A 17,186-nucleotide genomic window follows, 5' to 3' on the forward strand; every position below is an offset into this window, starting at 1 on the left:
TAACGTGATACATGTGTTCCTCATGAGTCAAGGCACATGTGTAAGCAGGTTTAATGGCTGTCGGCCAAACGAGGCATGACTTTTGCCTGTTTAAAGTTTGCACTTTCAAAAAATAGCTATAGCGCCCCCCTTTGACCAATTGGAGTAAGATTGGTTTCAGTAATATTTGGAATGACCCTCAACATTAACGCAAAGTTTCAAAGAAATGTGAGTCTGCATGTATGTGTTAGGGGCAGATGAATAATTGTCATAAAACTGCAATATTCATTGGCTCATTAAAGCTTCATTTTTTCACTTATGGAAAATCTTTTGCATCAGTTTGTCGGCATAGGTCCAAAGTTCATGTGTAAAACGTTTCGTGCAGATTACTCAAAAATCCCAGGAGGAGATAGGTTTTAACTGTTTTTCATATAATTCAAAATGGTGGGAGATCTAAAGGTCAGAGGTCAAAAGTCAGAGGGTTAAAGTTGTTCATCATGAGTAGACGCATGTGTGTATTGAAGTTTTATGGCTGTAGGTCAAACAGGGCATGAGTTGTACCTGTTCAAAGTTGGCATTTTCAATTGAGTGCTATAGCGCCACCTTTTGACGAAAGATTGTGAGAATTATTTCTTGATAGTTTTTCATGACCATCTACCATATGGCCAAGTTTCGTAAAAAGCGTATGCCAAAAGTGGGAGAAGAAAAAAGAGGGGAACATTAAAACAGGTCCAGAGCTGAGAGCTCTGGCCCCGTAATTACGCCGATTAAAGTGCAAAAGTGAGTAATTACTGTACAACCTAATAAAAGACAATTTGTCTACTACGCCACCTTTGTTAAAGGGGATTTGGCCCCTATTTTAAACCACTCAATTTAACAGGACACAGATTCGTAAGGGATTATCTTTGGAGGCCAAATTATCTTTGGAGGCCTATACTTTTGTGAGGACAATCACCAAATAGCACTCCCAAATATGTTTTTGGACATTTTCAAACAGAGTTTGTAACCATAACCATCAAACATTTCAAAAACACACCATACAACTGTGTTCACGGGCAAACTCAGGAGCATCCTTCTCCCAATGTCCCTCATCTATCTCTATCTATCTATCTATCTATCTATCTATCTATCTATCTATCTATCTATCTATCTATCTATCTATCTATCTATCTATCTATCTATCTATCTATCTATCTATCTATCTATCTATCTATCTATCTATCTGTCTGTCTATCTATAATGGTGAAATGTTTCCTAAAATGTGAAAGAAATAGAGATTATGACTTGTTGATTTGGCGGCCATCTTTGATTAATTGATTGAATACTGTATTAGACAGAAATGCAAACAGCAGGAGTACAGTCATACACTTGGTTTAAAAGGATACACACACAAAGGTCTGGTGGACTTGTTTCCATTGGGGTCCTATTTATTCAATTCATCAAAATAGCATAAACAATAAATAACACCAAAATACAATATCATCACAAATACAACACTATATGTACAGAGTAGGGGGGGGGGGCACCTTTCTAAGGGAGAAGTGATATTTACCTCAGGGAGGTAGACAAAGAGGATAACCCAAGCTGTCCTGTACAGCTGCAATATTAGTTGGCTTATCGTGGTTGAATGCAATCAGACCTGCTGGAGATATAGGCCTGTTATTCATTGTGGAATTAGTCCTTCTCCTCAGCCGATCACCAACTTGAACTTTAAGATTCAAAGAACAAAGACCATGAACAGAACCAGCTACTAATTACATTGCAGGCTAAACTAGAAAAAGTGCTCCTCGGAGCACAGGTCTCCGCCAGGTCAGGTAGGCTATTGTGGCCTCCTGGTGGCGCTATAATAGGCCAACGTGAAAAGGGTGCCATTTCTTCTTAGGCCTGGCCGCCTTGCACGACAATCGGACACTGACTGCATTCATGATTTGAGCCATTTTGTTAAAAACATTTGTTTCGCTAAATTAGACCTGCTGGTGGCGCTATAACAGGCCAATGTTAAAAGGGTGGCATTTTTTCCTCAACATAGTGTGAATGTGCGTGCAAAGTTTGACCGCAATCGGACGGTGCGTTCATGATTTGCGGAATTTTGTTCAAAACAAGCCAATAATGCAAACTTTAGATGTCAATTTTAGCCAATCAGTATGGAATATGAAAAATCAAACACATCCGTCGTGATCACATGACTATAGAGATCATGTGTACCGATGTGCGTGAAATTTGGATAAAATTGGAAGGAGTAGTATAAAATAATGTGTTTTACATAAGTCGGCCTCCTGGTGGCGCTGTAAAAGGCAGATGTGAAATTGCAGGGCAAAGGTTTTTCCTTGACCTCTAGGGAGTGTGCATACAAAGTTTTACACAGATCGGTGCAGTTATAGGTAAAAACACGAATCGGCCTGATATAGCGCCACCATGAGGCTGATTTGAAAAAAATCAAATGGTAGCTCTTCCTTGGCCTAATGGGAATGTGCGTGCAAAATTTCACGGAAATTGCATGCTGTGTTCATGATTTGAGGCATTTTGTTCAAAACGGAGCACTCCTGCAAACTTTGGAAGACATTTTTAGCCAATCAGGATGGAATATGAGAAATCTGAAAGACACCTTTCGTGTAATGACTATAGAGATACTGTGAACCAATTTGCGTGATTTTTGGCCAAAATATGTAGGAGTACTGTCAAAAAAATTGTTTTGCACAAATCGGCATCCTGGTAGCGCTATAAAAGGCCCATGAGAAGAATTTGGGGCAGAGGTTCTGAATTGGCATCCAGGGAGTGTGTGTGCACAGTTTCGCTGCGATCAAGACAACGGTGCCGGAGATTAGCTGGTCACAGACAGACGGACGGACGGACGGACGGACGGACGGACACACGGACGGACAGACAGGGGCAAAAACATACTCTCTCGCCATGCCTTTTGGCCTGGCGGAGACAATAAAGATATTCACACAGAGCACTTCAGACAACACAGGAGGTTTGTCACAGAACCCAAGAAAACAGCAGAGCCACAGTGACCTCTAGTGGTACATAATTGAATATGTGTTCAATTCATCCATGAAAACGAAAGTAGAAAAGCACTAACCTCGCGTCACCAGTCTTTCCACCTCGGAGGACCTACAGACAGTAAACAAGTCTGATCAAATCTTTGCATAGCATTGCTCAATACGACAAAGGAACAGACATCATGGCGATCTACTCTGTTTCCTTCCAAGTCAGTATCAGTGCTGTGAACTCATGGCTGTGGATTTATTTCCATATTTTCCTGCTATGGACCAGCTGTTACACATCTGTCACAGGTAATGATAGTGCAGTGACATACATCTTATAAACGTTACATCTGAGTTAGGGAGGTAGCCCTGGTCCAGAGCGTTAGTGAGTTCTCTCTAACGCCCTGCCAGGCGCTCGGCTCTGCTCATAGACAAGGAATTCCACTGCCCTGCGAGGGCTCCAACTATAGTAAAAAATAAACAAAACCACTTCGCTACTCACCGAAACAAAGGCTATATTGTGTTGTTGAAAGTCTATTCTCGGAGGTGGGAAGCCTCTCAGCACCCCACCTTCTCTGTAAAATACACTTTTTGGCCAGAAAATAAAATATTTCACCGGAAGGAAAAATCTGATCAATAGAAGAATTCCATTGACCGGATCTGTAGAGGGCGCTGTAGAGCAACCAAAAAATGTTTTCTTTCCGGTGAAATATGTTCTTTTCTGGCCAAAAAGTGTATTTTACAGAGAAGGTGGGGTGCTGAGGGACCTCACCTCCGAGAACAGACTTTCAACAACACAAAACAGCCTTTGTTTCGGTGAGAAGCGAAGTGGTTTTGTTTATTTTTACTACAGTTGGAGCACCCACAGGGCAGTGGAATTCTCCTCAGCCGATCACCAACTTGAACTTTAAGATTCAAAGAACAAAGACCATGAACAGAACCAGCTACTAATTACATTGCAGGCTAAACTAGAAAAAGTGCTCCTCGGAGCACAGGTCTCCGCCAGGTCAGGTAGGCTATTGTGGCCTCCTGGTGGCGCTATAATAGGCCAACGTGAAAAGGGTGCCATTTCTTCTTAGGCCTGGCCGCCTTGCACGACAATCGGACACTGACTGCATTCATGATTTGAGCCATTTTGTTAAAAACATTTGTTTCGCTAAATTAGACCTGCTGGTGGCGCTATAACAGGCCAATGTTAAAAGGGTGGCATTTTTTCCTCAACATAGTGTGAATGTGCGTGCAAAGTTTGACCGCAATCGGACGGTGCGTTCATGATTTGCGGAATTTTGTTCAAAACAAGCCAATAATGCAAACTTTAGATGTCAATTTTAGCCAATCAGTATGGAATATGAAAAATCAAACACATCCGTCGTGATCACATGACTATAGAGATCATGTGTACCGATGTGCGTGAAATTTGGATATATATTATATATATAAAAAATATATAAAATATTTCACCGGAAGGAAAAATCTGATCAATAGAAGAATTCCATTGACCGGATCTGTAGAGGGCGCTGTAGAGCAACCAAAAAAATGTTTTCTTTCCGGTGAAATATGTTCTTTTCTGGCCAAAAAGTGTATTTTACAGAGAAGGTGGGGTGCTGAGGGACCTCACCTCCGAGAACAGACTTTCAACAACACAAAACAGCCTTTGTTTCGGTGAGAAGCGAAGTGGTTTTGTTTATTTTTACTACAGTTGGAGCACCCACAGGGCAGTGGAATTCCTTGTCTATGAGCAGAGCCGAGCGCCTGGCAAGGCGTTGGAGAGAACTCACTAACGCTCTGGACCAGTGCTAGGGAGGAAGGGAGGGGCTAGAGATGTTGTGCATGTGATGGGAGAGAAGATAGGCTGTTTTCGTTCTTACGTGTATTTATGAAATTGAACGTATTTCAGGTTCAGCAAAGTCACCAGCAACAGTAAAGTTAATAAAGAAGTTAGAAGTTAGTTTGCCATATAGCCTACTATGTTACATTGTTTTCTTCTTTAGTTTGCAATCCAACACACCTGTTGTCAATAGTCTATCACAGAGAGAGAGTTTTAGCAACTCATAATGTAACTATAGAAAAAGTGCTCATCGGAGCACAGGTCTCCGCCAGGTCAGGTAGGCTATTGTGGGCCTACAATGTTCGGAATTCACCAATCAGGGTGGAATATGAAAAATCAGACGGAACCGTCTTGATCACTTGACTTTAAAGATAATGTGTACCGATTATGTTTGGACAAAACTTGTAGGAGTAATATAAAAAAAAGTGTTTGCAAAATTCGGCCTCCTGGTGGCACTATACCAGGGCAATGTTAAAAGGGTGGCATTTGTTCCTCAACGTAGTGCTAAAGTGTGTGCAAGGTTTCACCGTAATCGGACGCTGCGTTCATGATTTGTGTAATTTTTTTCAAAACGGGCCACTGCAAACTTAAGATGTGAATCTTAGCCAATCGGGATGGAATATGAAAAATCTAACAGATCCGTCCCTGGATGCCAGAGCAGAACCTCGGTCCACATTTTTCACATGGGCCTGTCATAGTGCCATCAGGAAGCCGAGGTGTGCAAACCAAATTTTTGACAGTACTCCTACACATTTGTCCAAACATCATGCAAATCTGTACACAGTATCTCTATAGTCAATAAACGAAACGGGTATTTCAGAATTGCTTCGTGCTTAAACAAGTGCTTCGTTTTAAACAAAAACTATAACAGGGGCTATAACAGGCTGATTTGTGTTTTTAACTATAACTGCACCAATCTGATGTGCACTCCCTAAAGGCCAAGGAAAGGCTGTTGCACTGCGTTTTTCGCATCTGCCTTTTATAGCGCCACCAGGAGGCCAACTTATGTAAACATTTCTTTTATATAACTGCTTCATATTTTATCCATAAATCATGCAAATCGGTACACAGTATCAATATAGTCATGTGATCAAGACAGATCTGTCAGAATTTTCATATTCCATCCTAGTTGGCTAATATTGACTTCCAAAGTTTGCAGGATTTGTCCGTTAGGCCTAAGAGGAAATGGCACCCTTTACACATTGGCCTATTATAGCGCCACCAGGAGGCCACAATAACCTACCTGACCTGTGCTCCGAGGAGCACTTTTTCTAGTTTACCCTTCAACTTATTTCTTTATGCCCAGAATGACTCTATCCACAGGGTTTGTAGCAATTTGTAGCAATTGTAGAAATAGTACGCTTTAAATGTAATTAAAAACTGATTATGTGTATTTGGCCACCATTTATAAAATAAATGTGAACGTGAATATAAAATTAAATATACAATAGTAATGATTTATTTTATTTGTTTTAAGTCTCAGGGGCTGGTTGTACGGTGCACATGTAACGTCTGGGTAGATCAACTTGTTTTGCATTGTGGGCTTTATGCCACACAGGGTATGTGAGGCCATGTGGAGCACCCACACACACGCACACACGTGAGACAGAGAGAGAGAGAGAGAGAGAGAGAGAGAGAGAGAGAGAGAGAGAGAGAGTGTGTGCGTGTGTGTGTGTGTGTGTGTGTGTGTGTGTGTGTGTGTGTGTGTGTGTGTGTGTGTGTGTGTGTGTGTGTGTGTGTGTGTGTGTGTGTGTGTGTGTGTGTGTGAGAGAGAGAAAGAAAATGATATGTTGATGGCCTCACAAGTATTGTAATACTAAAAGGAAATGATAGAATACATAGAAAAAAGCCTGTCTGTATCGGGCCTATTTGTGTGTGTTTGTCTGTCTGTCTGTCTGTCTGTCTGTCTGTCTGTCTGTCTGTCTGTCTGTCTGTCTGTGTGTGTGTTTGTCTGTGTGTGTGGTTATTTCTGTCATGTTTATATAGTTTAGGTACTGGTGTAGTGCAGTGAGACATGATGTATGTATGTATGTGTATACTGATGTCATAGACTAGCCTCTACTCTATGTACCGTACTATTATAGACCATATTCACACTTGCCATTTTGGCATTTTGCATTGAAGAAACGGGGTGGCAACGGGTGGCATTTCATTAACTTAACAGCAAAATGGCCGCCGTGTGAATATGGTCTAAAGGGCCAAGCAAGAGTATGTAGTAAACCTAAATCTCTTTTGGCTTCTGGAAAAGCCAAAGGAGTCTACTCTGCAAGTAGAGTGTATAGAGTGTTTATTCAGTCACAGGGGTCTCTCTGTCTCTCCAGCTCTTTGATAAACAGAAAATACATTTCCAGGTAGGTGACACTATTTCAGCCAATCAGGAGAGCCATTTACCCATTTATCAGCTTAATTAGTTCCAATTTTGCATGCTCATTTCTTTGTGTCATCACTTCCAATTTCACTTGTTTAATCGACAATTGGTATCCTGACCTGAAAATGCATGTTCTGTTTAATAAAGAGCTGGAGAGACATGGAGACTCCTGTTACTGAACAAACACTCTATAGCAATGAGTACTATCAGAATCTAAAGCTATTTAACACTTATTTTAACAAAAGAAAATCACTTACCCTACCTTTAACACTTGTTATTTTATATTTTTAAGTGTAGCAACAGTGAAAACAGCACATTGCAACAGTGCTCTTATTTTACATTCCACAGACCAGAAGACACTTACTTTCCCATAACATGACAAAGCGCTCTTATTTTGAAGTCCACCGACTGGAAGTCAAGGGTTTACGTTCGTCTCACCTAGCCTCGGTCCCAGCCTCACTTATCTTGAAAAGAAGAGCCTGGTCACGACCTAAAGCAGCGAGTGTCTAGGAAGTGCTGAGTGGGTAGGATTTCCGTCGTACGCATTTCCCCCGGAAACAATATTTTTTGGACCAATCACAACACTCGTTTCATTCACGGAGAATGTTAACAGATTTGTAAAGCATCAACGTCATTTCCTTGGGCGGTACTTCCGTCAAATTCAACCGTTTCCGGTTCTTCACTTCCTAGACAACCAACATCCCAGGTCTTGCCCAGCGTGCGTCTCACTTGACACGTGTTAAGCTTTGACCGTTCAATAAACACACAGTCAGCGGGTGTTTTTGTTTTATATCGCGGGTGGGATGCATGCAAACCAGTGATTTATAAATAGTTGCGTGCCCGTGTCTTCAGTATTATGTGAGCTTGTAGATTAGCTGTTTTCGCCAGAGCTAACATTGCAAGTTCAGTGTGTGCGTGTGTGTGTGTGTGTGTGTGTGTGTGTGTGTGTGTGTGTGTGTGTGTGTGTGTGTGTGTGTGTGTGTGGGAGAGAGGGGGAGAGGGGGAGACGGAGTGCTCTGGCCGCTCAAGTGTCTAAAGACGGATATATCGTGTTGTGTTTTATAGCGAACAGAAATTGCATCTCCACTCAAAATGCGCACCTGCCCGACGGGCAACCCGATAGCAAACTTCACCTGAAAATCAATTGGCTGCAAATGCTCTAACTGTCTAACAAGTCTCAACTTCTGTAAGCACTGTAAAGCTGGTAGTGAGATTCCCCATTCTAGTGAATGCAGCAGCCTAGAGGGCAGAGCCAAACAGTACACCGTCCGTATGTCACTGATCACATGACCCAACAATCAATTCTCCAGTTCTAGGCAACATAGAAGGGGGGGGGGGGGGGGCTTTGTTCTTATTTCCACACGACAGCTCTAAGGTGTATTAATGACATAGTAGTTCAATGCTGAAAATGAGTGGTATTCCCCTTTAAGTCCTTTAGCTAAATTGCAGGGATAAACACTCACTTCATGATGGTTTGTTTCTGGTATCATTTTCAAAGTGAATGTTTAGACACTTCCTTCAGTTTCTCATGTAGGATTTTTATTATTGACATGAATGTTATTGACATGACAAATGGCTTAGTCAAATGACTTTCAACAAGAAATGCAAAAATATTATAATAGTGTCCAATTGACAATTGATTGTCTTATGTTTCATATATTAATGTGCTACATTAAACATCGTAATCATACCATTGTGACTCAGGTCTCTAAGTGCATGCCAGTAGGCATCTGCATTTGTGGTTGGAAAGATGTGTGTGTCTTGAAAGAAGTGTGGACGATTTGTGTTTTGTAGAGCCGAGTGGTTTTAACACCTTTGTGTTCTTAGAACAGACAAAGCGAAACGACCAAAGTGCCTCTATGCACCCTGGCATTGTGGTCAGTTTAGCTTCTAGATTAGAAACTGCTCACATTACTTAACCAATTAAGACCAGGAACGCATCTGTGTAATCTTTTGATTTGAGCAAAAAAAAAAAAAAAATCGTGAAAATGTGTGCAAATCTTTGAATATATATTATTTATTTTTAAACAAACATTTTTTACTCAAATCTTTGCTTCTGGGGGTCCCTGGAACAGAATATTTTGAGATGGGGGTCCACGGCCAAATACATATAATTTTGGGGGTCCTTGACTATTATAAAAAAGTTCGAGAACCACTGATATAGCAACTGTTTTTTTTTACTGTTTAGAAGACATTTGTAGAATCGGCCTCAGGTCTTAATGGGTTAAAAAAAGGTGCAGAGTTTAACACGCACACTTACCAACTCTTGGCCGTTAATTTATCCTCCCTTGATGATTAATTAATAGATTGTAAACTTAAATATGTGAAATAAAAGGACACTTTTCAGGTCTTTGTCAACAGCCCTAATTAAAAAAAAATCTTTCTTTTGAGAAAGCTTGATAGGAGTCTTTCAAATCTAGCTCACATTGAGCTGATCGTCTCATCAAAGGTTGTTGACTGTTGAGAGATTGTAGACTAGCTTGTAGTTTTTACCTGTCTGCAAGTAATCTCTCAAGAACAGTTTCAGAGCTGTGGAGCTGTTTTTTCCTCTTTTTTTTGACGATGGGTTCTGATTGGTCTGCAAGTGATGGTGCAAGCTTCATAGATTTGTTTGACGGCACAACCATTAGGGTTGTGTAAATTAACTGTAGTTTGTTTAAACATTATCTTTGCTAATATGTTGGATTCATGTTAACATGTATTTTCAGACATTTATTTATTTATGTATTTATAAAAAAGTTCCTATATCACACAAGAGAATTGCTGGACTATTGACTGTGAGGACGCCCTAGGGGTCTCGGACCCCCTGTTGAAGACCCCTTTGACATAATTCATTTAGCTTACATATAGCAGTGCATTGAGTGTCATTCATTTTCCCCTTGCTGCTTCAGGCAGCTGAAATCTCTCTCCTTTCTTGGACAGACTTTTGAACCATCAGAACATCATCAAACAGTCTTCAGCTTGGCTACAGTTGATACTTACCTATTGTATCTGTGTGTTTCTACTGTGTCTGACCACGTAGTTTAATGCAAAGACCCATTGCTTTCATTATAAGCTCTCCGGTGAGGGAGCTCTCTGTGTTGGGAGACAGGTAGAGACAGTGGCCGTGTGCAGCGATTTATTCTATTATTCTATTTCTATTCTATTGTTATGCTAAACACAACAAGCTAATCAGAAAGGGGGAGACAGTCAGCTAGAGCGACAAGCTGGTCCGCAGGCCGCCAGTTTGACACCCTTGGTAGATGGTGTACGTTGGTATGTAGGTCATGTAGAACAGTGTTGAAAACATTTCGTCAGAGGATGTGGTTGTTTGTTATTTGGCATCAGCGTTGTTGCGTCGGGCTGCTCGCGTGACTGGCAGTGACCGCTGAATGATGTTGCCATGTCGAACCTGTAAGACAGGATATGTATATGTGTGTGGTGTGTGTGTGTGTGTGTGTGTGTGTGTGTGTGTGTGTGTGTGTGTGTGTGTGTGTGTGTGTGTGTGTGTGTGTGTGTGTGTGTGTGCGTGCGTGCGTGCGTGCGTGCGTGCGTGTGTGTGTGTGTGTGTGTGTGTGTGTGTGTGTGCGTGCGTGCGTGCGTGCGTGCGTGCGTGCGTGGAATATGAAAAATCAAACAGATCCATCTTGATCACGTAGAGATCATGTGTACCGATTTGTGTAAAATTTGGATAACATCTGAAGGCTTAATATCAAAAAATATGTTTTACATAAGTCCTGGTGGCGCTATAAAAGGCAGATGTGAAAAATGCAGGGCAAATGTTTTTCCTTGGCCTCTAGGGAGTGCGCATACAAGTTTTACACAGATGGGTGCAGTTCTATGTAAAAACACGAATAAGGCTGATTTGAAAATATCCAAGTGGCATTTCTTCCTTGGCCTAGTGGGAATGTGTGTTTTCCACAGCATGGCGTCACAGCGAAAGACACATTTTCACGACGGAAAGAAACACTTTCGCCACGGATGGGTCCTATACCCTCTTATAGGAGCGGTTGCACCGCTCAAAAATGTAAGCACGTCACTTCGCAGGACGTGCTGTGATTGGCTACCGAGATGCATGATGAAATTAATAACTCATAAATAGCACCGCTCACTTCACACTGGGTGTGATTTTTAGTTGTTGTTGTTTTGTTTTGTTTTGTCCTACACATCACACTATCACTATACTAAAACCATCTTGTTTTGTTTTAAGGAGACTCTCAGGTGATCGGGTCCTCTCAGCCCATACGGGCCAAAGTGGGAGATGATGTGATCCTTCCTTGTCACATTGAACCATCTGTCAATATGGCCAAGGGGACAGTGGAGTGGTCCAGACCTGACCTGAAGCCAAAAATTGTGCACATGCTCCAAAATGGAGAAGTGATTTCTGATGTTAAGGATCTGAACACGCTGTACAAAAAGAGGACGTCCCTGTTCCATGAGGAGCTTCTTCATGGAAACATCTCACTGAAGCTGTCCAGGGTGCAGCTCTCAGACGAGGGGGAGTTCAGGTGTTTTGTTACGAACCTGCGCAGCAGCAGTGTTATCCGGCTACTTGTTGGTAAGATTCTGATCAAAACATGAATGGAAAAACAACAAGGAAGGATGCAGGACAGAAAAGCCTTAATAAAAAAAAAAAGATTGTTGAGTAAGACTTTTCTAATTCAACTTCAGATCTGTTGAACAGCAGTAGTCAGGCTTATAACAATAGTAAAATAAAATAAAAACCACGTAATCTTTGTTGCATGAATAGCTAAACAGCTGATCTACAAGCTCAGAACACAACACATCGTGACTCATTGTGAGTGTGTAGATCGGCTATTTTCACAATAAAAAAAAAAAGATGAATGAATGAATGAAACAGTTAAATTGTGATAGTATAAAACATAAATATCAAACATATCAGACAGTCTATTTTTCACAAAAGGGAATACATTTAGTTCAGTGTGACCAGAAGCAAGGATAAGCATAAGGGAGGATATCAAAAGCAGAGGCATGGATCCCCCTCATCTCCCTAAGCAGAGAGGGCCGGGGGACGGACGGATAGATAATCAATAATCATGTTTATCTGTTTTTGCAGGGAATGTGTCTCAGCCTGTGATCTCAGTAATTGGATCAGAACACGATGGCTCAAGGTTGACATGTGATTCTGGGTGCTGGTATCCACAACCTGAGGTGTCTTGGCTGGACAATGAGGGAAACAACCTCCTTGCCTCGGTGACAGACCGACATTCTCAACAATGTCATGCTGTCCAGAGCAATGTGACAGTGAGAGGAACAGGACATGTGACCTGCAGAGTTCATCTACCAGGCTTCAACCTCACTTTTGAGACACGCTATGACATCCCAGGTAGTGAATGTTCCCATCGCTTTTTAATGCCTTGAAGTAGAGCCCCCGCCGATTACTCAATCCTGCTCTCGCCCGCTCCCGTTGGATTTCTGACCATTCTTGACCACCCCCGCAATGGTTTAATTTCACCCGCAACAAAAATTCAAGTGCAGTTTAGTCCCACATACGGTAGTACCGTAATATTTGAATCTATACCGCATAATCCTGTGTAACATATCCATTTCGACCAAAAAACTGACTTAAAGAGAGCGCACGCACATGAGGGGGGGGGGGTGCTCTTAACACGAGCAGCAAATGATAGGACCAGCTTTATGAGTTTTGTGCTCTTATGCGACGGGTGAGAGAGATCTCAGGGATCTCAAGTGGACAGCACTGCTCAAGTAGGCTACACATTTACACCAAACATTGGTATCCTTTGTCTTAAACATTCTGGTCAGGAACGTGTTTGTTGAGACTGTCGAGGCTAATCGAAGGAACCGCTGCAGCATTGTGCGTGCAGTCGTGCGTAATGGTCGCGCCATACACGTAACAGTGGGCAACTTGCACGGGTAGGCTAGTTTATACAAGAGAAGCAGAGAGACAGAAAAAGCTACGGCCATTACAGCACCACAGACAGAGACACAGTGGGCTGGGTTGGACTTACTGCTTGACAGTAGCTTATTAATAGATGCATTATGTACATAATCTACCTGTAGGGAACAATGTTTTGAAATTACGTTCTTCTTTGAATGTAACCATAATATAAAAGTGTTGATATCAAGCTAATCTAAAGCACTCCCAGACATGCTTCAGGTGTGCTGTATCCGGTTTATCGAAGGACGGTGCGTTTTTTTTTGCAGAGACAGATTTTTATGACCGGCCATTAACGGCAGGTGTTTAAAAACTGGCTGCTCCCGCAAGTGTTGCGCCGACCAGCGATACTCCTCAGCCATATTGTAAGACTATATTCAAGATGTATATTTTAAGAATAGTTCCAGCCATTGAATAAGATTGGCTGAGCTGCGTTCAAAGCCATTGTAGACCTCTATAAATATAATAAAGGAACATCCGCACTCTCTTCAGTTATATTCTTGGTTTATTCTTTAAAGGTGAACAGCCGCAGCAGACATGTCTATCTAGAGAAACGGACGTCGGCCTTCCTCAGCGTTTCAAACTCTATTTGACAGACCTCTATAAACACACACCTATAACTGCATTACATCAGTATAACAGCACCAAACAAATTGTCACAAAAGGTTTTATTCTGAATTTTGATTTACAACAATTTCTGCAATGTTTGGCGAAAATTGGCCATGCATTTGCTCTATTGATTCATTTCACATTGAAAAAGTCTAGTTTAAAAGTTATAGGATACCTTTAACACATTCTGTTTGTTCAGGCAGTCGGGTTCTAAATTGTAATTATTATTGTAGTGAAATTGTTATTACAAAGTTTTAACTGGGATATAAACATTTTACCAAAGTAATAAGCCACACGAGGCCCTGGTTTATTTTAGACCATATAAGTCGGTTTTAGGCACTCTGATCCGTGTTGTACCTCTTGGCCCAAAAAAATGTTGCCCTCAAAATAAGAAGTCAGGTGTCTTTGAGAGTGACAGCTGTCGCAGAGTCACGGTGCCCCTGTGGACCACCTGCAGGCACAACACTGTGTATGGGCAATGCCGAGGCTTCTTTTTTTATGCAAGATTATTTATCAATATTAAGATGATCTTGAAATGTTTATTTCACAGATGTTTCCTTGCACATTCCAATCAAATAATTATGTTTGTTTGTTGTTAAGCTGAATTAATACTCCATGCGCAACAGTGTTGCTTTCTTAACAAAACAAACAAATGTACAACTTGCATTTGTGACGCGATGATGACTTCCAAATCTGTTATTTGTGGGAGGCGATGTAGTCAGCACTATGTAATGGAGTTAAGTGTTTTCTTTTTTATTCAGCAAATGATAACCCTCCTGATCAACATTGGTTTGCTTCAAAGTTGACTTCTACCTGATGCCTGTTGTAACTAGATTTAATATACTAGGATGTTCTGGTAAGCTCAAAGTGAATTGAATAATTAATCATAGTAATATAATTATTCACACAGTGAAGGAGAATGGACTAACTACAGGGGGGAAGGCAGGGATTGTGATTACAGTGATTATCATCATCCTGCTGGCATCAATACTGGGACATTTCTACTGGAAAAAGAAACCAACTGGTAAGTCTTTAACTGTTTAACTATAATCTACAGTATGTATCTATAATGATAACAATGATTAGTGTCTCCCCACTGACCAATATCTCTGTCTCACATCTTTACTGTTACACAACCAGGCGAAGACGTCACCGATCTAGGTAAGAGAGAGAGAGAGAGAGAGAGAGAGAGAGAGAGAGAGAGAGAGAGAGAGAGAGAGAGAGAGAGAGAGAGAGAGAGAGAGAGAGAGAGAGAGAGAGAGAGAGAGAGAGAGAGTGTGTGTGTGTGTGTGTGTGTGTGTGTGTGTGTGTGTGTGTGTGTGTGTGTGTGTGTGTGTGTGTGTGTGTGTGTGTGTGTGTGTGTGTGTGTGTGTGTGTGTTTGTGTGTGTGTGTGTGTGTGTGTGTGTGAGTGGGTGAGTAATAAGACTAAGAATCGTTATTGTTATTATTGTTATTTTCTCCCTGTCCCTTAACCACTTTCAACCTAGCATCCCTATATTGGTCGTGTATTTTTGTTTTCCCCAAACAAAAATCGAATCATTTAAAAATGCTAATAATTTTAATGAATAATAATAACAAGTTCACAACGCAACATGTTGTGAGCTCATAGATTGGCTATTCATCGTAAAATTAAGTATAAAGAGATGAAGTTGTTAATGCAATGATTTACTTAAATGCTTTACTTAAAGTCCCTCAAGTAAACATTAAATGTCTCTCTTGTGTTTCAGAGGCGAAACCATTGAATGCTCCAGGTGGGTCCGTTGTTTTATGGATGAACTGATATCCAAAACGACTTAGAACCAACTTAATAGTTTATATGTTTTCACATGCACATGATGTGTGACTTTATTGTTTGATTGTCTGACTTGCAGGGTCACACTATTTCCCAAAAAATTACAAAATAAGACAAATATTTTGTAAAGTAAAATATAGGAAAAATCATACTTTTTTTTGACTGAATTGAAAGGAGTCAAGAGTGAAACATGTTTTATTTCAGAATTAAAGGGATTAGTGGAACAGTATTGAGAAAAGCCTGAAAAAAGAATTACATGCTCGACTTTTAATAATGTAAACATATTTATTGTAAAAGTCGATTGCTGAATGAATCTAAATGTGCTCCCCAAGGTTTTGTTCGCTGTGTATGAACAGTTCAAAGCCTCCCGACCGTTTCTAGATATCTGTCCAGTTTGATATCTGACGCTGTTGCAGACAGGAAATCATACAGTATGAACTGGGTTACGTCCTGTCTCACGCATCATGATATCACATAATTTATAATCTTGCCTGTTTTCGTGACATTGGAGGTGCAGAGAGAATAGAAATAGGCCTAATGTATTAATTATTTATCCCCGAGGGAAATGACAGTTGCCGTCAACAAGTAAAACAAACATGAAAGACAATAAGCAATAAATAGGCCTATATGATAATAAATAAAAACAATAAAAAGTAGGCTATCAGGTTTGTATATTGCGTCTGTATATCACATCCTGTTGAAATCATGCAGTGTGTGATCCCTTGTAGCCGTGCAGTCATACAGTGTGGAAACAATGATTTAGGATAGCCGATTTCAAATAACAGAGTTGTGTAGTGTGAACTGCATAGCGATCTTATGACTACCTGATGACTTTCAAAGTCGTACAGTGTGTACGAGCCATTACTGAGAGGAACTGTCACAAACTGTCAGTTGTCTGATACAGTCAAAGTGTCTCACTTGACTTGATTCAATACAGTGGTCATCACCATGCCAGCTTGTGATGGACATTTCCATCAATATTTTATATTGCCACGGACATGCAAAACAAGTGATCAATAATATTACCAGAAACACATAGGCCTAGCCCTAAATGTATACAGTACTAATGTACTCCTGATGTGCCATTATGTCTATTCTATTCCACTGCACTACACCTTTTAAAACGTGCCACTTATCAAAAAAATATTAATACAAATAAAATCTAAATTATTTTGGGGGGAAAGCCGATCTACAAGCTCACAACCCATCACAGCATGTTGTGAGTTTGTAGATCAGCTATTTTCATTTGAGCCTATAATGGCTAAAATGGCAAGGCTAAAGTGGTTAGCTATACTTTAGAAAACCTGGAGACTGTGAAGTCGTCCTCTGTATACTGGCAGCTATAGGGGGCAGTCCCTGAGACAGGAATTAAATGTGGCATGGTCCAAATATTCCATGTTTGGGATTTAAATAATTGGGTCTTATCAGTACAGACAGTGCTTCCATCTTACATTGCAGGAGCAAAATGGCCACTTAGCTGCAAAGGTGAGTGGGTGCGTAATGCGTATTATACTAAGGTTATTATCATATAGACAGATGGCTTTTCAGAGGACAGTGTTACTTGAGGACATGAGGAGACAAGAAGTTCTACCAGCTGAACTAGTTTTTTGTTTGTCAAGGTAGCTAGCTTCAATAGTTGTGGTTTCCATGAAGTGAACAGGTAGCCTACTGTAATCTATATTGATGAGAAAGCCTGTGGTATGCCAACAATGGAAAAAGATACTTG

General features: G+C 40.8%; 1 protein-coding gene across 1 annotated transcript in view; it reads left to right on the top strand.

The window, feature by feature from the left end:
• The first annotated feature begins 3,137 nt into the window (after positions 1-3,137).
• Positions 3,138-17,186, top strand: part of LOC308103394 (uncharacterized protein) — a 29,327-nt gene continuing 15,278 nt past the window's right edge. The window contains exons 1-6 of the mRNA XM_080453350.1: positions 3,138-3,275; positions 11,352-11,699; positions 12,219-12,488; positions 14,578-14,691; positions 14,808-14,828; positions 15,396-15,419. Of these exons, the coding sequence (XP_080309476.1) occupies positions 3,164-3,275; positions 11,352-11,699; positions 12,219-12,488; positions 14,578-14,691; positions 14,808-14,828; positions 15,396-15,419 (889 nt within the window). The 5' untranslated portion in view covers positions 3,138-3,163. The remainder of the gene's footprint in view (positions 3,276-11,351; positions 11,700-12,218; positions 12,489-14,577; positions 14,692-14,807; positions 14,829-15,395; positions 15,420-17,186) is intronic.

The sequence above is a fragment of the Gymnoscopelus braueri genome (assembly GCF_963280865.1).
Source record: "Gymnoscopelus braueri genome assembly, chromosome: 16".
Lineage (NCBI taxonomy): Eukaryota > Metazoa > Chordata > Actinopteri > Myctophiformes > Myctophidae > Gymnoscopelus > Gymnoscopelus braueri.